Source organism: Schistocerca nitens, chromosome 4, assembly GCF_023898315.1.
Source record: "Schistocerca nitens isolate TAMUIC-IGC-003100 chromosome 4, iqSchNite1.1, whole genome shotgun sequence".
Lineage (NCBI taxonomy): Eukaryota > Metazoa > Arthropoda > Insecta > Orthoptera > Acrididae > Schistocerca > Schistocerca nitens.
In genome coordinates, this window is record NC_064617.1 from 756,022,677 (window position 1) to 756,047,018 (window position 24,342).

The following is a 24,342-nucleotide window of genomic DNA, read 5'->3' on the forward strand; positions in this document are numbered from 1 at the left end:
GGTAAAGAGAAGAGGTAAGGAAAAGAGAAGGACAAAGGAAGGATGAAGACATACAAGCAGAGAAGGCGAAGAATGCGGTACATTTACGAGCATCCATCTCCAGACGTAGGCATAAACCATACTCCCAGAGGGGGAGAAAGGGAAGGAAAGAGCCAGAGGTGAGGGGAGGAAGGGCGAAGATGGGGGAGAGGGAAGGATGCGGAAAAGGAAGGTATGCAGCCCAGAAAGGAAGGAGGGCCACATTAGCTCGGAGTCCCATGCTCACTATGCAAGTATCCACAAGAGAGTTGTGGACCCCCTGGGGGGAGACAGCTTGTTGGTTTTCGTGCTCACATAGAATGCAGCACAGTGGTTGCAGCTTAGCTTGTAGATCACATGACTGGTTTCGCAGGTAGCCCTACCTTTGACAGGATAGGTGATGTTTGTCACCAGTCTGGAGCACGTGGTGGTGGGAGGATGTATGAGAAAGGTCTTGCATTTAGGTCTATTACAGGGGTAAGGGCCATGAGGTAAGGGCTTGGAAGCAGGGGTTGTGTAAGGATGGTTGAGTATATTTTGTAGGTTCAGTGGGTGGCAGAATACCACTGTGGGAGGGGTGGGAAGGATAGTGGGCAGGACATTTTTCATTTCAGGACACAACAAGAGGTAGTCTAAACTCGGCAGACAATGTAATTCAGTTGCTCCAGTCCTAGGTGGTACTGAGTTATGAAGGGTATGCTCCTCTGTGGCCAAATGGTGGGACTTCGGGAGGTGGTGGGAGACTGGAAAGATAAGAGAGATTTGTTTTTGTACAAGGTTGGGAAGATAATTATGATCAGTGAAGGCTTCAGCCAGACCCTCGGTAAATTTTGAGAGGGATCACTCATCACTGCAGATGTGACAACCATGTGCGGACAGGCTGTATGGAAGGGACTTCTTGATATGGAACATGTGGCAGCTGTCAAAGTGGAGGTATTGCTGGTGGTTAGTGGGTTTGATATGGACAGAGGTAAGCATCTCCACTACATGGTGAGTAGCAACTTTCCTTATAATATTGTTACATTCAACCCCATATTTTCCATTGTTTGATTTATTTTACAAAATGTTGTTTATGTTTAGGATTTATATTTACCATTGATCTTCAAAGAATGGCCAAGTAATATTCTGAATAAACTGACTGAAAACATTTTTGTTAATTAACATTAGTTACAGAATTACTAACATTGGCTACATCTTAGTATATTTTGACAAATTACAAAACTGTCCTACTAACTGTGCCAGATCTTATGACTCTCTTTGAGTTCTCTCTTTAAGTTCTCTCTTTAAGTTATTTGTTTAAGTTATTTGTTTAAGTTCTATTTTAACCAACCTGATCATAATATGGCCACATCATTGTCAGCACTGTTGATATACCAAAGTATGACAAGAATATGATGACGAGTGATATCACAATTGATATAGGAATAGACCGCTGTGGATTTTTTGCTTCCTCACCTAAAAGAGATAAAAGTTACTGAAGCTTTATAGTAACTACTGCACTAAAGTATTTTACTTATTGTGTATATAAATAAATTATTTAGGAAAATATACCTGTAGTTGCTACACAGTCAAAACCCACAAATCCATAGAAACATTTTGCTGCTCCAGCCATTACACCAGCTACACCAAATGGCAAAAATCCACCCTCTCCTGGATTTGTTACTGTAGATGGTATATCTTCTTTTAAGATTTTCCAATTATTTGGGTCAGCTGAAAAAGAAAATATTTTTTAATGCCAGGCATATCGTATTGTACCCGTAGGGATGTCAGTGCCATCAGTATCACAAATCGAAGGGCCGCAGTCCTGATGTGTGATATCTGTAGGACTGGGAGTCAAAGACAGTTTGTTTCAGAGCTTTATATTGAGTAGACATGCTATATGTTTCTCACTGTAGACTATTGTTAACTCTTAACAGTGTCAGCGAAGTAGTTAGTACATTTCCCTGTACCTGTAGAAGAGACCCACCACTTACCACAGACAGAATGTGTTTTCTGTTCGAGGGAAGGTATCTTGCTACATCATCAGGAAGCTACGTTATTATCAGGTGTAAGTTACTTCACTGAATATATTTCATAATGTTCCAGAACGGAATGACAATAATATGAAAAGGACAGACCACTACACACAACACAGAGGAGATATTAAGTTGCAGACAGGCACAATGGAAAGACTGGTTATCATTTAAGCTTTCAGACAAAAAGTAGTGTGTATGTCGGGGGGGGGGGGGGGGGGGGTTGGAGCTGGAGGGGTGGGGGTCAGCACAGAATGCCTTGTCCACAGGGCCAGCAGCTGATTTTCCTCCCAAGTCCAGAAAGCAAAGAGGGCTAAAATGTTGCAACATTACACAGGTAACAGAGGACCTCTGGGAAATAACAGGCAGATTGGAAATGAAAGCCAGTTTGAGCTCTGTACGTCTGGCAGGAAATCTCATCCAAGATGCAGATAAATCATCTCTACAGGCAACTACTGAATGCACTGAGAACAACCGGCTGCAAACAACAACTCATAGTGGCACAAATTATACATACAAGTGTGTTTGAAAAGCCCATGCAAAAATAAAAACTCCTTACATGTTTAGGGTAAACCTTTTTTATTTTTTGACAGTCTCCTTTTAGACTTATACACCTCATCCAATGCTGTTCTAATTTGTAGATCCCTTCCGAATAACAAGAATTGTACAAGTCTGCAAAATAGCTATTAGTTCCTGCAATCGTTTCAATAAAGTCTTTGTCCCACCAGCCATTTCTTCAAATTGGGGAACAAATAGTAGTCTGAGGAAGCCAAGTCTGGAGAACAGGGGGATGTGAAATGAGTTGGTATCCTATTTCCAACAATTTTGCGACCAAAACTGCTGAGTTGTGTGCTGGTGCATTGTCGTGATGGAAAAGGACTTAGTGGTCCAATCCTGGCATTTTTCTTGTAGCTTGGTTTTCAAACGGTCCAATAATGATGAATAATATTCACCTGTAATAGTTTTACCCTTTTCCAGATAGTCAATAAGGATTATCCCCTGCAAATCCCAAAAGAGTGTCACCGTAACCTTTCTGGTCAAAGGAATGGTCTTTGCCTTTTTTGGTGCTGATTCTCCTTTGGTAACACATTGTTTAGATTGTTCTTTGGTCTCAGGAGTATATTAATGTTTCCATGTTTCATGCACAGTGACGAAATGACACTTAAAATCCTGTGGATTCTTCCTGAACAGCTGCAAACCATCCTTGCAACACTACACACGATTCCGTTTTTGGTCAAGCGTGAGCAATGGCAGAACCCATCTAGTGGATAGCTTTCTCATGTCCAAATGTTTATGTACCCATTCATTCGAGATGCCAACAGCACTAGCAATCTCATGCACCTAATTCTTCTGTCATCCATCACCATATCATGGATTTTATCAATGATTTCTGGAGTCTTAACCTCCACAGGGCATCCAGAACGTACAGCATCATTTGTGCACATATGGCCACTTCGAAAATTTTGAAACCACTTGCAAACTGTTCTAATTGAATGTGCAGAGTTGCCATAATGTTTATCAAGCTTCCTTTTAGTCTCCTGAGGCGTCTTGCCTTTCATAAAGTAAAGTTTAATCACCACATGAAAGTCTTTTTCCTCCATTTTTTCACAATCACTTAACTTCCTTGATTCACACGAATTCCAGACACAAAAAAAATATACCAATATGGCTGAAACTTGATGTGCATTCTTTCCAAAGATGTTACTAACTAAACATGACCTCGATACGCACCAGTCGTGCAATCTCTTGGACTTTACATGGACTTTTCAAATGCTCCTCGTACACCATGGTTCTGAGGCCATCGTCAATTTGTTTAGACAATTAATGGGATTGGGGGACAAAGCTTCATGTGTTCATGGGGTGGAGGGATAGCTCACTATTTCATCATTGTACCAAGAGTTGGTCACAGTCCTCTGGTTTGGAGCCTTGTGGAAGGTCTAAACTGGAGGTTTAGATCATTCTGTGATCATCTCAGGTGCTTATTTTTCTTTTCTCTACTACAAGCTGGAGACTTATAGGACTCTTGCAATAGGTCAGGCATGCAATATATAAATGAAGGCAGTACCAAGCTAGCAGAGTAAGCACAATACACAAGGAGGTTTGTTTAGGTTATGTGATGTGTAGGTACATGATGAAAGACCCCCAGGACATCGTAAAGTTAAAATTTATTCAAAACAATAAATGTAACACTGATCGACCATAAACATTGGCAAAGATGTTAATTACGAATGCATGGTAAGGTGCAGACGAATGAAAAAACCATCGTTCATTTTTTTGTACGTGATTTTGTTACTCACACTCTTGTAGGTAGAAGTTCTGTTGAGAAGTGCCATTTGGAGGATGATGGGCTACGAGTGTTCTGTATCGTACATGTTTCAAAATAAGAAAAAATTTGATACCAGTATTAAGTATTTTTTATTCAAGTGAAATGAAACCAAGTAAGGAGGATTTTCTTAATTATGACACACACTCATGTACGACTCCCCCCATGAACCATGGACCTTGCCGTTGGTGGGGAGGCTTGCGTGCCTCAACAATACAGATAGCCGTACCATAGGTGCAACCACAACGGAGGGGTATCTGTTGAGAGGCCAGACAAACATGTGGTTCCTGAAGAGGGGCAGCAGCCTTTTCAGTAGTTGCAGGGGCAACAGTCTGGATGATTGACTGATCTGGCCTTGCAACATTAACCAAAACGGCCTTGCTGTGCTGGTACTGCGAACGGCTGAAAGGAAGGGGAACCTACAGCCATAATTTTTCCTGAGGACATGCAGCTTTACTGTATGATTAAATGATGATGGTGTCCTCTTGGGTAAAATATTCCGGAGGTAAAATAGTCCCCCATTCGGATCTCCGGGCGGGGACTACTCAAGAGGACTTCGTTATCAGGAGAAAGAAAACTGGTGTTCTACGGATCGGAGCGTGGAATGTCAGATCCCTTAATCGGGCAGGTAGGTTAGAAAATTTAAAAAGGGAAATGGATAGGTTAAAGTTAGATATAGTGGGAATTAGTGAAGTTCGGAGGCAGGAGGAACAAGACTTCTGGTCAGGTGAATACAGGGTTTTAAATACAAAATCAAATAGGGGTAACGCAGGAGTAGGTTTAATAAAGGATAAAAAATAGGACTGCAGGTAGGCTACTACAAACAGCATAGTGAATGCATTATTGTGGCCAAGATAGACACAAAGCCCATGCCTACTACAGTAGTAGAAGTTTATATGCCAACTAGCTCTGCAGATGATGAAGAAATTGAAGAAATGTATGATGAAATAAAAGAAATTATTCAGATAGTGAAGGGAGACGAAAATTTAATTGTCATGGGTGACTGGAATTCGAGTGTAGGAAAAGGGAGAGAAGGAAACATAGTAGGTGAATATAGATTGGGGGTAAGGAATGAAAGAGGAAGCCGTCTGGTAGAATTTTGCACAGAGCATAACTTAATCATAGCTAACACTTAGTTCAAGAATCATAAAAGAAGGTTGTATACATGAAAGAATCCTGGAGATACTAAAAGGTATCAGATAGATTATATAATGGTAAGACAGAGATTTAGGAACCAGGTTTTAACTTCTAGGACATTTCCAGTGGCAGATGTGGACTCTGACCACAATCTATTGGTTATGAACTGTAGATTAAAACTGAAGAAATTGCAAAAAGGTGGTAATTTAAGGAGACGGGACCTGGATAAACTGACTAAACCAGAGGTTGTACAGAGTTTCAGGGACAGTATAAGGGAACAATTGACAGGAATGGGGGAAAGAAATACAGTAGAAGAAGAATGGGTAGCTCTGAGGAATGAAGTAGTGAAGGCAGCACAGGATCAAGTAGGTAAAAAGATGAGGGCTGGTAGAAATCCTTGGATAACAGAAGAAATATTGAATTTAATTGATGAAAGGAGGAAATATAAAAATGCAGTAAATGAAGCAGACAAAAAGGAATACAAACGTCTCAAAAATGAGATCGACAGGAAGTGCAAAATGGCTAAGCAGGGATGGCTAGAGGACAAATGTAAGGATGTAGAGGCTTGTCTCACTAGGGGTAAGATAGATACAGCCTACAGGAAAATTAAAGATAATACCTTTGGAGAAAAGAGAGCCACTTGTATGAATATCAAGAGCTCAGTTGGAAACCCAGTTCTAAGCAAAGAAGGGAAGGCAGAAAGGTGGAAGGAGTATATAGAGGGTTTATACAAGGGTGATGTACTTCAGGACAATATTATGGAAATGGAAGAGGCTGTAGATGAAGATGAAATGGGAGATAAGATACTGCGTGAAGAGTTTGACATAGCACTGAAAGACCTGAGTCAAAACAAGGCCCCGGGAGTAGACAACATTCCATTATAACTATTGACGGCCTTGGGAGAGCCAGTCCTTACAAAAGACTACCATCTGGTGAGCAAGATGTATGAGACAGGCGAAATACCCTCAGACTTCAACAAGAATATAATAATTCCAATCCCAAAGAAAGCAGGTGTTGACAGATGAGAAAATTACCAAACTATTAGTTTAATAAGTCACAGCTGCAAAATACTAACGCAAATTCTTTACAGACGAATGGAAAAACTGGTAGAAGCGGACCTCGGGGAAGATCAGTTTGGATTCCGTAGAAATGTTGGAACACATGAGGCAATACTGACCTTATGATTTATCTTAGAAAAAAGATTAAGGAAAGGCAAACCTACGTTTCTAGCATTTGTAGACTTAAAGAAAGCTTTTGACAATGTTGATTGGAATACTCTCTTTCAAATTTTGAAGGTGGCAGGGATAAAATACAGAGAGCGAAAGGCTATTTACAATTTGTACAGAAACCAGATGGCAGTTATAAGAGTCGAGGGGCATGAAAGGGAAGCAGTGGTTGGGAAGGGAGTGAGACAGGTTTGTAGCCTCTCCCCAATGTTATTCAATCTGTATATTGAGCAAGCAGCAAAGGAAACAAAAGAAAAATTCGGAGTAGGTATTAAAATCCATGGAGAAGAAATAAAAACTTTGAGGTTCGCAGATGACATTGTAATTCTGTCAGAGGCAGCAAAGGACTTGGAAGAGCAGTTGAACGAAATGGACAGTGTCTTGAAAGGAGGATATAAGATGAACATCAACAAAAGCAAAACGAGGATAATGAAATGTAGTCAAATTAAGTCGGGTGATGCTGAGGGAATTAGTTTAAGAAATGAGACACTTAAAGTAGGAAAAGAGTTTTGCTATTTAGGGAGTAAAATAACTGATGATGGTTGAAGTAGAGAGGATATAAAATGTAGACTGGCAATGGCAAGGAAAGCGTTTCTGAATAAGAGAAATTTGGTAACATCGAGTATAGATTTTAGTGTCAGGAAGTCATTTCTGAAAGTATTTGAATGGAGTGTAGCCATGTATGGAAGTGAAACATGGACGATAAATAGTTTGGACAAGAAGGGAATAGAAGCTTTCGAAATGTGGTGCTACAGAAGAATGTTGAAGATTAGGTGGGTAGATCACGTAACTAATGAGGAGGTATTGAATAGGATTGGGGAGAAGAGAAGTTTGTGGCACAACTTGACTAGAAGAAGGGATCCGTTGGTAGGACATGTTCTGAGGCATCAAGGGATCACAAATTTAGCATTGGAGTGTAGCATGGAGGGTAAAAATCATAGAGGGAGACCAAGAGATGAATACACTAAGCAGATTCAGAAGGATGTAGGTTGCAGTAGGTACTGGGAGATGAAGGAGCTTGCACAGGATAGAGTAGCATGGAGAGCTGCATCAAACCAGTCTCAGGACTGAAGATCACAACAACAACAACAACAACAACAACAACAACTCATGTACTGTGAGTCCACTGCCTGCATCTACAATTGAAATGTAAGGGAAGAAGTTCGATAGCCTAAAAATTCATACAAGCACAGGACATTTCTAGTGACACAATTTTATTAACATTTTAAAATGCAAAGATGATGTGACTTACCGAACGAAAGCGCTGGCAGATCGATAGACATACAAACAAACACAAACACACACACAAAATTCAAGCTTTCGCAACAAACTGTTCCCTCATCAGGAAAGAGGGGAAGGAGAGGGAAAGACGAAAGGATGTGAGTTTTAAGGGAGAGGGTAAGGAGTCGTTCCAATCCCGGGAGCGGAAAGACTTACCTTAGGGGGAAAAAAGGACAGGTATACACTCGCACACACGCACATATCCATCCACACATATACAGACACAAGCAGACATATTTTAAAATTGTGTGTGTGTGTGTGTGTGTGTGTGTGTGTGTGTGTGTGTGTGTTTGTTTGTATGTCTATCGACCTGCCAGCGCTTTCGTTCGGTAAATCACATCATCTTTGTTTTTACATATATTTTTCCCACATGGAATGTTTCCCTCTATTATATAACAGAGGGAAACATTCCACGTGGAAAAAATATATCTAAAAAGAAAGATGATGGACTTACCAAACAAAAGCGCTGGCAGGTCGATAGACACACAAACAAACACAAATATACACACAAAATTCAAGCTTTCGCAACAAACTGTTGCCTCATCAGGAAAGAGGGAAGGACAGGGAAAGACGAAAGGATGTGGGTTTTAAGGGAGAGGGTAAGGAGTCATTCCAATCCCGGGAGCGGAAAGACTTACCTTAGGGGGAAAAAAGGACAGGTATACACTCGCACACACACACATATCCATCCACACATACAGACACAAGCAGGTGTCTGTATGTGTGGATGGATATGTGTGTGTGTGCGAGTGTATACCTGTCCTTTTTTCCCCCTAAGGTAAGTCTTTCCGCTCCCGGGATTGGAATGACTCCTTACCCTCTCCCTTAAAACCCACATCCTTTCGTCTTTCCCTCTCCTTCCCTCTTTCCTGATGAGGCAACAGTTTGTTGCGAAAGCTTAAATTTTGTGTATATATATATATATATATATATATATATATATATATATAAACAAAGATGATGTGACTTAGCAAACGAAAGCGCTGGCACGTCGATAGACACACAAACAAACACAAACATACACACAAAATTCAAGCTTTCGCAACAAACTGTTGCCTCATCAGGAAAGAGGAAAGAGAGGGAAAGACGAAAGGATGTGGGTTTTAAGGGAGAGGGTAAGGAGTCATTCCAATACCGGGAGCGGAAAGACTTACCTTAGGGGAAAAAAGGACAGGTATACACTCGCACACACATATCCATCTGCACATATACAGACACAGGCAGACATATGTAAATGCAAAGAGGTTGGGCAGAGATGTCAGTTGAGGCGAAAGTACAGAGGCAAAGATGTTGTTGAATGACAGGTGATGTACAAGGGGCGGCAACTTGAAATTAGCGGAGGTTGAGGCCTGGTGGGTAACGGGAAGAGAGAATATATTGAAGGCCAAGTTCGCATCTCTCTTCCCGTTACCCACCAGGCCTCAACCTCCGCTAATTTCAAGTTGCCGCCCCTCGTACATCACCTGTCATTCAACAATATCTTTGCCTCTGTACTTCCGCCTCGACTGACATCTGACATCTCTGCCCAACCGCTTCCGCTCCCGGGATTAGAATGACTCCTTACCCTCTCCCTTAAAACCCACATCCTTTTGTCTTTCCCTCTCCTTCCCTCTTTCCTGATGAAGCAACCTTGGGTTGCGAAAGCTTTAAATTTGTGTGTGTGTTTGCATGTTTTTTATTGTGTCTATCTACCAGCAATTTTTTCGTTTGGTAAGTTACAGCATCTTTGTTTTTTATATATATTTTTACCACGTGGAATATTTCCCTCTATTATATTCATGTGATTATTTTTTTTTAAATTTTTTTATCATAACACAGCTGTCGACCTGTGTGCCAGGACTTCAGGACACCAGTTGTGAGTAGGGTTTGTTAACTATTGTTGTAGTTAAGAAATTTCTATGGCCTTGTTATGAATCATAAAAATTAATTGTCTGTATTTTCTGGTTGCATGAATCATGATGGGGAGCAAGTAAAGCAAAAAGGCAAAAATTCTGGAGAAATTTTGGAAAGCAATAAGAACTGGATGCAGGTTATGTAAAATTTTCCACAGTAAGCTGTTTTGTTCGGCACAGCAAAGGTAGGGTGGCTATGCAAGTTGCTTGAAGGGTTGCACTTGGTAGTGCAGCTTTTGATGTAGATGGAAACCTTTCCTCATTATTCCCTTCCTTCAATTTTATTTGCGAAATTTTACATGAGTTTTGCGATATGATACACATTGCCAGTGAAACATAAAGAACTGTAACACAATAGTTTGTGCATCATAATAGATGCAATACAGGATTTGACATCAGATAAATTACAATTATTGAGTGTAATAATTGTCATACAAAATTTTTCCATTTTTTTTTGTAAAATTTTATTTTTTTGCATATTCATATAAAATGGCCAAAAAATATATGCCCATTGTTGATAGCAATAGCGAAAACACAATACATAGAATTGTGTGATTGAACAATTGAAGTTCAGGCTCCATGCATGCCTACTGCAGAAGGTTTAAGTATGTCAGAGATGAGTGTTGCAGGTGTAACAAATGATAATGATGTTTCACAGCAGAATAACCGTGACAACACTATGTTTACAATTGATGAGACAATGTTGTACATCTCCCGGAGTGACATACCACTCTATGAATGAAACCTTGGAGGGCAATTCCAATATGAATTTTGACAACATGTTACAAACGTCACTTGGTCACACCACAAACTTTAACTTGGAAAGTACAGCTGACAGCAACCACAGTAGTACAACTGACACACTGCTATGGCAGTTATTATCTAACAAACATGAAATTAGATAGTATCAATACAAATTTCAGTGATAAGAAACAAGATATGAACATGGTAAAACAGCAACAAAACACTGTTGCACAGGATCTAAATACAGTGAAACAAGAACAAAAACAAGTATTTAACGATTTGCAAGACACGGTCTCACAGAAGTTTGATGACTTAGCCAAAAATTTTGCACTGAAATCGACGAAAAATTGAATGATATGAAAAAACAAGTCATGCATGGAGTACTTTCTGAAGTTAACAGTAATATTATGGAGTTACGACAGAAGGTAGATTCATTTAATGACCTTCATGCTCTAGTAGAGCAACAGAAAGAAAATCACAGACACAAACACAAACACTGAAGCCACACAAAACCAGTTGTGTTTGACAGTAAAAAAGGTAACCACTGTAGTTAACCAAGTAAACAGAGACCATGAAGGTGTACCTTTAGCTGTAGAAGAGCTTAATTTAAGAGTAGCAACATTAGAAGTTGACTCAGCATGTGCTAAGGAGAGAGAGAAGATCAATGAAAATCTGAGTGATATCAGTAGTCAAGCTGAAGCAAGTACATTAGACAAGGGTAATACCATTGTAGAGAAATCAGTAACCGATTGTAAGTTATACACAGGTGTAGCAGAACAGGCTATTCAGAAAAAAGAAAATGAAATTGTGAACAAAGGTAAACATTAACCTACAAGCCGCAGAAGATTGAATCCGCGATCTTTCAGAAGAAAATGTTACCAGATCTCGAAATATGCACATAAATAATACACAGGCTAAGGTGAATGAACCACAAACTGTCAGTATTTATCCACAAATTGTCATGAGTCCCACAGCAGGTACCTGTGACAGTTCTAGAGTGCTAAATGTAAACACACCCACAACTCCAACACCTGAACATTTACCAACCGGAATTACAGGTAACTACAGTAACAACATAAATATGACCAAAAATGCCACATGTCTATCAACTATTTTTGCAGACAAAGGTCTGCTGAGACATTGACAGTTTCCTACATTCACTGCCGAGGGTAAAAGAATGAATCCAATAGTATTTATCAGTGCTTTTTGTCATGTGTTTCCATGCAACTGGACGGAAGCACAGAAAATCAGGTTTGTCATTGGATATATGCAAGGTGACATTCTTTTATGGGCAACTGAAGTGGCCAAACGTTGAAAAGTGGCCAAACGTTGAAAAGTGGCCAAATGTTGCAACATTTACATCCAATTTGAATGAGCTTTCCTCAACAAATACTGGTCTGAGGCAGTGCAAGAATGACTTGGACATGAGGTTTCCAATCCCACACCATTCAGTGGCAAATACAGTAGCCTAGGTGGATACTTTGAAAAATACCTGAATAAGACACACTACTGGACAAACCCAATATCACAGGCAGACGTTTTAAAAATTTTGAAAAGTCGTTTACAATCGCACATTAGAGAAAAATTAGTTATAGCACCAGAGCATGACACTGAATATTTTCTGTCAGTGCTTGATTGTATTGACTTAATCTACGAGGAAAGATCTGTAGCCATTAGAGCGACAGAAAATCAGGCACAACAACAACAACACAATTATGTAAATCAGTCAATAGAATGTGATCCAAACACACAGCAAGGATGGTACACACAACAACAAAGTTACATACCCAGAGGTAATGAGTACGGTAATGGGAATGGAAAGAACAAATGATTTAAAAGAAATTTTCGAAACAACAGGAGTAATTTCAATGCATAAGCAAATCACACTCCACTATCACAAGGCCATATGCCGTACATGAACAGAAACAGTCAGCCACAGCAGTGGCCGATGCGCAGCAACAATGCCATGCCTTACACTGTACCACAGCGGATCTTTGGGCAGCAAAATGACGGCACAGCAGCCAACGACACAAACTGGTGAAGGACCCACACAGTACACCATCGGAAAACACCAACTGATTGTAGGTAAGCCCCAGGCTATTCATCTCTCTGGAAGTGGGGGCAAAGCGAAACTACAAACATGTTTTATAGGGTTTGACAAACATAGTGACATCATGGATGATTTGTATCAGCATGAGTTAGATACGATAGATAAAATCCGGAAGAACAAATAGCAATCATTAAGGTGAAAATATAATATTCACACACAGTTAATTTTAGATACAGGTTCAACTACCAACCTAATATCAAATGCATTTTTCTGTGAACTGAAGAAGAGAGGCAAATTCGCAACCTTTCCTGTCCAAAATTGCAAGGTGCAAACTGTTACAGGCAGTAAAACTAAATTGGTTAAACATCAGGAATTTCTTCCATTACAAATTGAAGATTTTGCAGTGAAGTGCAATTTTCTTATAATTGACAAACTTATAGTTAATTGTCTTATTGCCATGGACACGTTTAGAACATACAAAACACAGATTGACATAGTGAATGGTAAATGCCATACTTATGTAAAGGATCAGATTTTTTTCTATTGAATTAGTCAAAACACCTGATGAAAGTAACAGAAACAAACCAGAGTCAAATGTAATAGTACAATATCCCTTTCCAGGTGTATATTTCACAAACAAATTTGTTACTGAACAAGAAGCAAACACTGAGGTTAGTTATGAAATGGTAGAGCAGAAACTAAGTGAATCACAGATACTAAATTATATGCAACAACAAAAACTTTCTAACTAGTTACTTAAGCATGCAAATGTTTTCAGTAAGGAGCCAGGAGTAAGCAAAGACTATGAATATAAATCTGAAGTCTATCCACATGAAACATTTTGTGTAATGTCATATCTTATTCTATTGGCAAATCAAGAGGCAGTAAGGGAAGAGATCGATCATATGATTAAATGGGGAATTATACAACCTTCATTTTCACCCTATTGTAATCCTATATTGCCAATAAGCAAACCTGATGGTTCTGTAAGATTAGTTCTTGATGCTAGAGGTATCAATAAGATTATAGTGCCAGCACACACAAGACCAGACAACTTAGATGAACAGATTCGTAAGTTTTACAATACAAAATATTTCTGCATACTCAATTTCAAGGTGTCATACTGGCAAATACAGCTCCATGAAGAAAGTCGAAAATATACAGAATTTGTTTAAGGCGGAACAAGTTAAAAATTCTGAGTTCTACCTTTTGGACTGAACATTAGTGCAGGCTTGTTTATATTTGCATTGGACAAGGTTTTAGGACCGGAATTGCTTAGCAATGTCACTGTTTATGTAGATGACCTGCTAATAGCCACATCCACTTGGTTAGAATATATCAGGCTCATTTAACAGGTGCTGCTTCAATTTACAGATTACGGAGTAACAGTCAATTTAAAAAAGTCTAGTTTTGGTAGGGAGCAAGTCAAATTTTTATGACATGCTGTATCAGAACAAGGTATATTACCTAATCCAAAAAACTTTATGCCATATGCAACTGTCCAGCTCCAAGGAACAAAAAACAACTAAAAGTTTATTTAGGACTACTCAACTCGCTACAAAAAATAGGCCTTGGTTATGGGATGATAAGTGTCAGGAGGACTTTAATAACATTAAGCAGTCATTAGTCAATGTAAACATTCTTAGCCACTCTGACATGTCCAAGGATTTTTGTCTATGCACAGATGCCTCATCTCAAGGGCTGGGGGCATGTTTGTTCCAGATGCGAGAAGAAGAAGAAGAAGAAGTAGCACCCAAGGTCATTAGTTTTGCCACTGCTGTTGCCTGCATCTATAACTGAAATGTAAGAGAAGTAGTCCTATAGCCTAAAAATTCGTACAAGGGCAGAACATTTATAATAACACAACTGTATTACCCTTTTAAATGTTTTTCATGTGTAAATATTATTTATTTTCTTTATTTTACAACACAATGAACACCACCATAAGGTAAATGAAAAATTACGTTCCACAATAAGAGGAACATTAGCCACTTCACTTTCAGAAGATAATGGTCATTCTCACAGATCAGTACAAGAAAATGTTGATGCTTTATTACAACACAACACAACACACAAAACACACAAAACACACACAACCCAACACACAAAACACACACAACCCAACACACAAAACACACACAACCCAACACACAAAACACACACAACCCAACACACAAAACACACACAACGCAACGCAACCCAACACACAAAACACACACAACGCAACGCAACCCAACACACAAAACACACACAACGCAACGCAACCCAACACACAAAACACACACAACGCAACGCAACCCAACACACAACACAACGCAACACAACCCAACACACAACGCAAGACGCAACGCAACACGCAATGCAACACGCAACACGCAACACGCAACGCAACACGCAAAAGCACACAACGCAACACACACACACACACACACACACACACACACACACACACACACCCACACACACACACTGTAGGAGCACATTCATGGTAAGTTATAGAATTAGTCTAGGTTATTAAAAGTTATAATGTCCACATAATATTAGCAACAGAAATTTGGCTAAGGCTGGAAGTGGATAGCAGCAAAATCACCAATTCAAACTGGAATATTTGTATATAATAAGGATAAGCTACATGGTGACAGTGTATTTATGGTTATGAAGATCAGTATGTAGTGATGCTATTACATAATATGAGTGTGAAATAAACTGGATGCAGGGAACCACCACAGGTGAGTCAAACAAGGTAATTAAATATTTTAATTGATGAAAGGAGCAACTATAAAAATGAAGCAGGGAAAGAGGAATACAGATGTCTAAACATTGAGCCAGATAGAAAGTGAAAAATGGCTAAGCAAACACAGCTAGAGGACAATGCAAGGCTATAGAAGCATGCATAACTAGGGAAAAGACAAATGCCACCAACAGGGAAATTAAAGAGGCCATTGGAGAAAAGGGAAGTAGTTGGACGATATCAAAAATTAAAGTGGCAAGTTAGTACCATGCAAAGAAGGGAAGGCTATAAGATGAAAGGAGTAAAGGAGTATATGGTATTTATAGATTTAGAGAAAGTTTTTACTGGTCTGCTCAGTGCTCGTTCAGGATGAATTAATGTAGTCAGAAAAAAAAAAAAAAAAAAAAAAAAAAAAAAAAAAAAAAAAAAAAAAAAAAAAAAAAAAAAAAGGTTTCATACAGTGCTTTGCCTAAAGATACAGAATAAACAGCACTGCTGCATTGTTCATAAACTAAGATTTCATTAGTGAAATCCACCAAGCAAACATGAATTTCTACATCTACATGATTACTCTGCAATTCACATTTAAGTGCTTGGCAGAGGGCTCATCGAACCACAATTATACAATCTCTCTACCATTCCACTCCCGAACAGCGCGTGGGGAAAACGAACACCTAAACCTTTCTGTTCGAGCTCTGATTTCTCTTATTTTATTTTGATGATCATTCCTACCTATGTAGGTTGGGCTCAACAAAATATTTTCACATTTGGAAGAGAAAGTTGGCGACTGAAATTTCGTAAATAGATCTCGCCGCGACAAAAAAGTCTTTGCTTTAATGACTTCCATCCCAACTCACGCATCATATCTGCCACACTCTCTCCCCATTACGTGATAATACAAAATGAGCTGCCTTTTTTGCACCCTTTTGATGTCCTCTGTCAATCCCACCTGGTAAGGATCCCACACCTCTAACAGAGGACAAACGAGTGTAGTGTAAGCTGTCTCTTTAGTGGACTTGTTGCATCTTCTAGGTGTCCTGCCAATGAAACGGAACCTTTGGCTCGCCTTCCCCACAATATTATCTATGTGGTCTTTCCAACTGAAGTTGTTCGTAATTTTAACACCCAGGTACTTAGTTGAATTGACAGCCTTGAGAATTGTACTATTTATCGAGTAATCGATGTTAATACTATTGATTCAGTTTGGAACTGTGAACAAGCTGCTAGTACCAGAGGACAGAAACATTACTGGGACAGGTACACTTAATCTTTGACATTAGCTTTTATATGCAGTGATACAAAACTTTTGTCCAATTAACTGCTTGATATGAAGTCTCACCTTTCCCACATATCACTGATGTAACTGCATTCCATAACTTTTTTAAGCAAACATTTTTATCTGGGCTTTGCATATCATTTAACAAATGCAGTTCTTAAGGCTGCCCAGCTGCATGCATGGATTCGTTATAATTGTGGACATAATAAATGAAGAGTAAATACCTTTAATTGCTCCAGAAATAATAACTATCAATATCACTGTTATGTTGATGCCGGTAAACACATTATTGAGAAGTGTAGATTCTTTTACCCCCGTTGAAAGAATACCTAAAAGCAAAAATATACATCACAATTAAACAGATTTCTGAGAAAGTAACTAACAAGTGTAGCAACCAACTTTAAACAATACCAGTATCTGGAAGAACAAAATCCCTGATGAGCTAGAATTTTGTTGTGGAGTAAAGGCTCCATTCTAAACATCTAGATTAGCATTCAGTAAGCTCTTATCTACATAAGGATGAATCAACATGTCACATCCAAAAGCCATTTCTCAATTTTATGAACATTTTTAAAAATCTGATTGGGTCAGTTAAATGATGTCTTCAGTTATGAAAAGCATATGTAATATAAACTCTAACGTTATGATCAATCTTTCAAAAACAGCTTTTGTAAAAATTAAAGTAATATGTAATTGTTTTAGGAGGACAGAAATTTTTTACAGAGCAAAATTTGGTATAATTAAAGATTCATAATCAGTGTGGCTCAAGACATTGTTATGGTGTGTATATACTAGTCGAAACTGATAATTTACTGTGGCCAAAGTCTAGAACCTTTTTTATACTTTCCTGGCATGAAATGTCATAGCTTTCTTGCAAATGTAAGTCAGAACACATCCACTTTTGTTACATAAAACTGATAACTATTTTCTAGTTAAGACTTGTGAACTGCACTGATATTATAAGGGACATTCAAAAAGAAATGAACCAGAAGCATAATTACAGAAACCAGTACCTGTATGTTAAATGTATTTCCCTCTGGCTGTTGAGACACTTGTCCCACTGTGACACAAGGCAGTGGATGGTTGTTTCATAAAATTCTTGGGGCTGCAATGTTAGCCAGTTCTGCATGTACAGCTGGACATAGTCATCTGAGGTGAATCGTTTGCCCCTCAGAGCCTTTCTGAGGGCACCAAAAATAGGGAGAGAGGTCCAGATTGTATGGAGGGTGGCCGGGAACCTCATCTGCAGGAGTGCTATGACTGTGTTGGCCATATGAGGCTTTGCATTGCCTTGGAGCAGAATGACCGTATGGGTGAGATTGCCTGGTCCTTTTTTATCTGATCACTTGGCAAAGGGTGGTCAAGGTTTGCGAGTAATGCTGGGCATTCACTGTTGTCCTGTGCTGCAGGAAGTGAATCAGAAGGGGACCATCTTGGTCAAAGAAGAACATCAGCAAAACCTTATGTCCAGCCCTATGTGTGGAACTGGTTAACATCACAGTGCCAGGAATTTTATGAGACAACCGTTCACCATCTTGTGTCACAGTGTGCAAGTGTCTCAGCAGCAAGGGTCAATACCTTAACATACAGGTACTGGTTTCTGTGATTATGCCTCCAGCTCATTTCTTTTTGAAAGCTCCTCATATATGAGGCTGAAACATAATAATTTGCACTCTAATCCATCTGTTACATTTTCTGCTCCCAAGAATAGTTAAAAAATTTTCACCATTTCATTCTATATCTAATGCAGTTTGCACACAATATGTAAGATGTACAGGAATATATAAAATTGTTATTTAAATTTACAAGCTCCATTACGACAATATTTCAATTGAAACTTCCTGGCAGATTAAAACTCTGTGCCAGACTGAGACTCGAACTCTGGACCTTTGCCTTTCGCGGGCAAGTGGTCTACCAACTGAGCTACCCAAGCACGACTCACACCCCGTCCTCACAGCTTTACTTCTGCCAGTACCTCGTCTCCTACCTTCCAAACTTAAATCATAAAACTTAGATCATAAAATTTCATTCTGGAAACATCCCCCAGGCTGTGGCTAAGCCATGTCTCCGCAATATCCTTTCTTTCAGGAGTGCTAGTTTTGCAAGGTTCGCAGGAGAGCTTCTGTTAAGTTTGGAAGGTAGGAGATGAGGTACTGGCAGAAGTAAAGCTCCGAGGACGGGGCACGAGTCGTGCTTGGGTAGCTCAGTTGGTAGAGCACTTGCCTTTTGAAAGGCAAAGGTCCCGAGTTCGAGTCTCAGTCCGGCACAAAGTTTTAATCTGCCAGGAAGTTTCATATCAGCGCACACTCCGTTGCAGACAAGCAGAATGTCACAAGGTTACAATAGATTACATCTTTGCCAGAAGATGGCATGTATGATATTTATCTGAAAACTACAAAATGCAGTTAAAAAGCTGGAAACTCAATAATTATTTGACAAAAACCAAAATCATATTCCAAAATCAAGACTCCATTCACTAGCTTTTTTGTGGCTTATGCACCCTCACTCAGCTAGAACCCCCTTTAATAAGATTATTTTGGGTGTGTGATAACCACACAATTTAAAGTTAAATTACTATCATCACAATTGCCACTAAACACATTATTAAGAAGTCTAGATTCTTTTACCCTCTTGAAAGGCAGAATGGCCAGCAACAATAGTTACTTAAGAAAATACATTCTTTGTCTGAAGAGGATGATCGTGGCACTCATCGGAACCTTCAGTTCACTTGTAGCACTTAGTAAGAGGCTATTTCAAGACATTATACAGAAGCTGACGTTCAGGAAACTTTTTGAATCTGCAGAAATCATACCAAACAAACCAAGATTCTGTATTTGTAGTTTTGTTTTGTGAACAGGTACCAGCTGCATTAGATTATGTCAAATCAAAACTGATATTAAACCTCATTCTTCATCCAAATGATACAGCCAAATTATACCACCAACTGATAAATCAGCAGTGAAATTCACAGTTAAAATTTCCAATAAACAATGAGTTTAAAAGATCAGTCTTCTAGTGGAACATTTCAATCTAGTACACAGTGTAAAATGTAAAGTAATTTTTTCCTAGCATTAATGAAGCATTAAAACTTTTCCATCATCATAAGCTGATTACCTAATAGGAAACAATTATTGAGGACTGCACTTAACAGTAATTAGAGCAATGGTTGCATAACTTTGAATTTATTTAATGATGGAATTCACTGAATCACTGGTAGGCTGCATCCATAGAAAGAGAGACTTGCTAAGTCTGAAGGTAATAGTGCTTTATTTAAGCGAGACAGTAAGAGTGAAGGCAATCTTTGTAACTAACTCATACAAACAATGAAAAAAGCACTGTTACTGGAATGGTACATTAAGAGCATAGTAAAAGAGCTAAAGTTTTTATGCAGCGTCATATGGTGTACAGAGTGGTGAATGGCAGGAATAGTTGCTGGAGAGGATACATTCCTCAAGGCCACATAGCAAGAGCATACTGTCTTCAGACGTACATTATAGGGGCAGAAGTTATTCTTACTTTCGGCCAACTACAGACACCAACATAACAATTCTCACAACAGAAAGATTGAAACTGATCAACATTTTGAGAAGAGACTACATAAAATTTAGGAAACTAACACTTTTGAAAGATGAGTACACACATAAAGTTTCTTCTAACAAATCTCAATCACATGGGAATTAGTGAAATTAAATCATTAAATCTCTCTCTCTCTCTCTCTCTCTCTCTCTCTCTCTCTCTCTCTCTCTCTCTTTCAGAAGAGCATCTTAATGTTTTCATTGTGCAATGATTGATATACTACATTTTGGGCATACACTCACAGACATTCCATTTCTTCAACTGATATTTTGGCCATAAAGAAGCATTTGGGCTATCTTCCGAGTCAGCTTACAGATTGCTCACTTGGAAGATGACTGGCAGGTATACTGCCAAAATGCAAGTTGAAGAAATTGGTTTTCTGTGGCTGCAGCCTAGCTGATTGTGGTTTTGGAAGGATTTAAAAATGTCCTGAGTTGATGAAAATCACTGTCTGTGCTTTTCTTTGACTTGAGGTAACAAAAAAGTCAACAGCAATAAATCAAGTGAATACGGTCAATAAGACATTAATTGAATATTTTTCTCTGTCAAATAATCAATTGCTTAACACCATGTTTGCAGTTGGCATTGTCATTATAAACAATGCTGTGATATTTTTGTTCATTTTCTTGATTTTACTGATGACTTGTGGCAATCAAATTAATGTGAATCTTTCAGCATAGACTGGTCTTCAATGATCTAAAGCAGTGATCATCAAACTTATTTTGCTCAAGAGCCAATACGGACAATGTGGGAGGTACCTCGGACTTCATATGTACTGACACCATCGTCATCGTCGTCGTCAATAATTATTATTATCTTTCTTTCTTTTCTCAGACGTTATGTCTGGTCAAAAATGGAAAGTGACGCGGACCTTGATCAAGCGTCACTTCCTATTAACTGTACGGTATGTGTTATATTGCATTTAGGAACTTTCGGGTAATTGAACATGTATCAATAATTACGGATTTCTGTAGTTGTATATATATGTTTGGATGTAGCTGTATTGCATTGATGTACTGGTGGATATTGTGTGGTATGACTCCTGTAGTTGATAGTATAATTGGTATGATGTCAACTTTATCCTGATGCCACATGTCTTTGACTTCCTCAGCCAGTTGGATGTATTTTTCAATTTTTTCTCCTGTTTTCTTTTGTATATTTGTTGTATTGGGTATGGATATTTCGATTAGTTGTGTTAATTTCTTCTTTTTATTGGTGAGTATGATGTCAGGTTTGTTATGTGGCGTTGTTTTATCTGTTATAATGGTTCTGTTCCAGTATAATTTGTATTCATCATTCTCCAGTACATTTTGTGGTGCATACTTGTGTGTAGGAACTTGTTGTTTTAAAAGTTTATGTTGTAAGGCAAGCTGTTGATGTATTATTTTTGCGACATTGTCATGTCTTCTGGGGTATTCTGTATTTGCTAGTATTGTACATCCGCTTGTGATGTGATCTACTGTTTCTATTTGTTGTTTACAAAGTCTGCATTTATCTGTTGTGGTATTGGGATCTTTAATAATATGCTTGCTGTAATACCTGGTGTTTATTGTTTGATCCTGTATTGCAATCATGAATCCTTCTGTCTCACTGTATATATTGCCTTTTCTTAGCCATGTGTTGGATGCGTCTTGATCGATGTGTGGCTGTGTTAGATGATACGGGTGCTTGCCATGAAGTGTTTTCTTTTTCCAATTTACTTTCTTCGTATCTGTTGATGTTATGTGGTCTAAAGAGTTGTAGAGGTGGTTATGAAATTGTAGTGGTGTAGCCGATGTATTTATATGAGTGATTGCTTTGTGTATTTTGCTAGTTTCTGCTCGTTCTATAAAGAATTTTCTTAAATTGTCTACCTGTCCATAATGTAGGTTTTTTATATCGATAAATCCCCTTCCTCCTTCCTTTCTGCTTAATGTGAATCTTTCTGTTGCTGAATGTATGTAATGTATTCTATATTTGTGGCATTGTGATCGTGTAAGTGTATTGAGTGCTTCTAGGTCTGTGTTACTCCATTTCACTACTCCAAATGAGTAGGTCAATATTGGTATGGCATAAGTATTTATAGCTTTTGTCTTGTTTCTTGCTGTCAATTCTGTTTTCAGTATTTTTGTTAGTCTTTGTCTATATTTTTCTTTTAGTTCTTCTTTAATATTTGTATTATCTATTCCTATTTTTTGTCTGTATCCTAGATATTTATAGGCATCCATTTTTTCCATCGCTTCTATGCAGTCGCTGTGGTTATCCAATATGTAATCTTCTTGTTTAGTGTGTTTTCCCTTGACTATGCTATTTTTCTTACATTTGTCTGTTCCAAAAGCCATCCTTGTATCATTGCTGAATACTTCTGTTATCTTTAGTAATTGGTTGAGTTGTTGATTTGTTGCTGCCAGTAGTTTTAGATCATCCATGTATAGCAAATGTGTGATTTTGTGTGGGTATGTTCCAGTAATATTGTATCCATAATTTGTATTATTTAGCATGTTGGATAGTGGGTTCAGAGCAAGGCAGAACCAGAAAGGACTTAATGAGTCTCCTTGGTATATTCCACGCTTAATCTGTATTGGCTGTGATGTGATATTATTTGAATTTGTTTGGATATTAAGTGTGGTTTTCCATTTTTTCATTACTATGTTTAGGAACTGTATCAATTTAGGATCTATTTTGTATATTTCCAATATTTGTAGTAACCATGAGTGGGGTACACTATCAAAAGCTTTTTGGTAATCAATGTATGCGTAGTGTAGCGACCTTTGTTTAGTTTTAGCTTGATATGTCACCTCTGCATCTATTATCAGTTGCTCTTTACATCCTCGTGCTCCTTTGCAACAGCCTTTTTGCTCTTCATTTATAATTTTGTTCTGTGTTGTATGTGTAATTAATTTCTGTTTAATGATTGAAGTTAATATTTTGTATATTGTTGGTAGGCATGTTATGGGGCGATATTTAGCTGGGTTCGCTGTGTCTGCTTGATCTTTAGGTTTCAGATAAGTTATTCCATGTGTAAGTGTATCAGGGAATGTGTATGGGTCTGCAATGTAACTGTTAAATAATTTAGTTAGATGTGAATGTGTTGAGGTGAACTTCTTTAACCAGAAATTTGCTATTTTATCATTTCCAGGGGCTTTCCAATTGTGAGTAGAATTAATTGCTTGGGTGACTTCATGTTGCAAAATTATCACTTCAGGCATTTGTGGTATCATCTTGTATGTGTCTGTTTCTGCTTGTATCCACCGTGCATGCCTGTTATGTTGTACCGGGTTTGACCATATGTTGCTCCAGAAGTGTTCCATGTCTGTTATGTTTGGTGGATTGTTTATTTTAATGTGTGTGTTATCTATTGTCTGGTAAAATTTCTTTTGGTTTGTGTTGAATGTTTGGTTTTGTTTCCTTCTATTTTCACTTTTTTTGTATCTTCTGAGTTGTTTGGCTAATGCTTGTAATTTCTGCTTCTTTTCGTCTAATTGCTCTGTCGCTTCTTGTTGTGAGATTTTACCTAACCTTTTTCGTTTTTTTTCCAAGATTTCATTTCTTATAAATTGTGTTAGCTGTCCGATGTCTTTTCTCAGTTTTTCTATTCTGATCTGTAGCCTGTGTTGCCATGCTGGTTTTGTGGGTTTCTTCTGTGTGTTGGTTGGTTCTGATCTCTGTCTAGTGTGTATATTTAGTGTAGTGAGTGCTCCTATATAAACCAGTAGTTGTAACTCTTCCATAGTTGTGTTTTCATTTATTTTGTTGTGTATGATTGTGTTGATAGTTTTTATTGTTGTTTCGACTTGTGGGTTATTTGGTGGTCTATGCAAGAATGGTCTAATGTCTGTATTTGTGTCTTTGTATTCTATATATGTTAGCTGAAATTTTTCTTCTATATCTAGCATCTGTGTCACTTCGTGTTCCATTTGTGCTTGTTCTGGTGGCTGTCTTAAGATTTCGTTTTCCTCTGACTGTTTAATTGGTGCGTGTTGTTCTTTGTTTGTTTGCTCTGGGATGTTTGAGTCCATTACTGTATTTTCTTCTTCTTCTTCTTCTGATTGCACATTATTTTGTTCCAGTATTTGTTGTACTTCTTGTTTGATGTT

The 24,342-nt window shown here is 38.4% G+C and overlaps 1 protein-coding gene across 2 annotated transcripts in view; it reads right to left on the bottom strand.

The window, feature by feature from the left end:
- LOC126253048 (cationic amino acid transporter 2) overlaps positions 1 to 24,342 on the bottom strand; it is a 512,658-nt gene that overhangs the window by 66,336 nt on the left and 421,980 nt on the right. For both annotated transcript variants that reach the window (XM_049954123.1, XM_049954125.1), the window contains 3 exons: positions 16,915 to 17,019; positions 1,570 to 1,728; positions 1,349 to 1,473 (listed from right to left, as the gene is read on the bottom strand). In XM_049954123.1, coding sequence (XP_049810080.1) covers positions 1,349 to 1,473; positions 1,570 to 1,728; positions 16,915 to 17,019 — 389 coding nt within the window. The remainder of the gene's footprint in view (positions 1 to 1,348; positions 1,474 to 1,569; positions 1,729 to 16,914; positions 17,020 to 24,342) is intronic.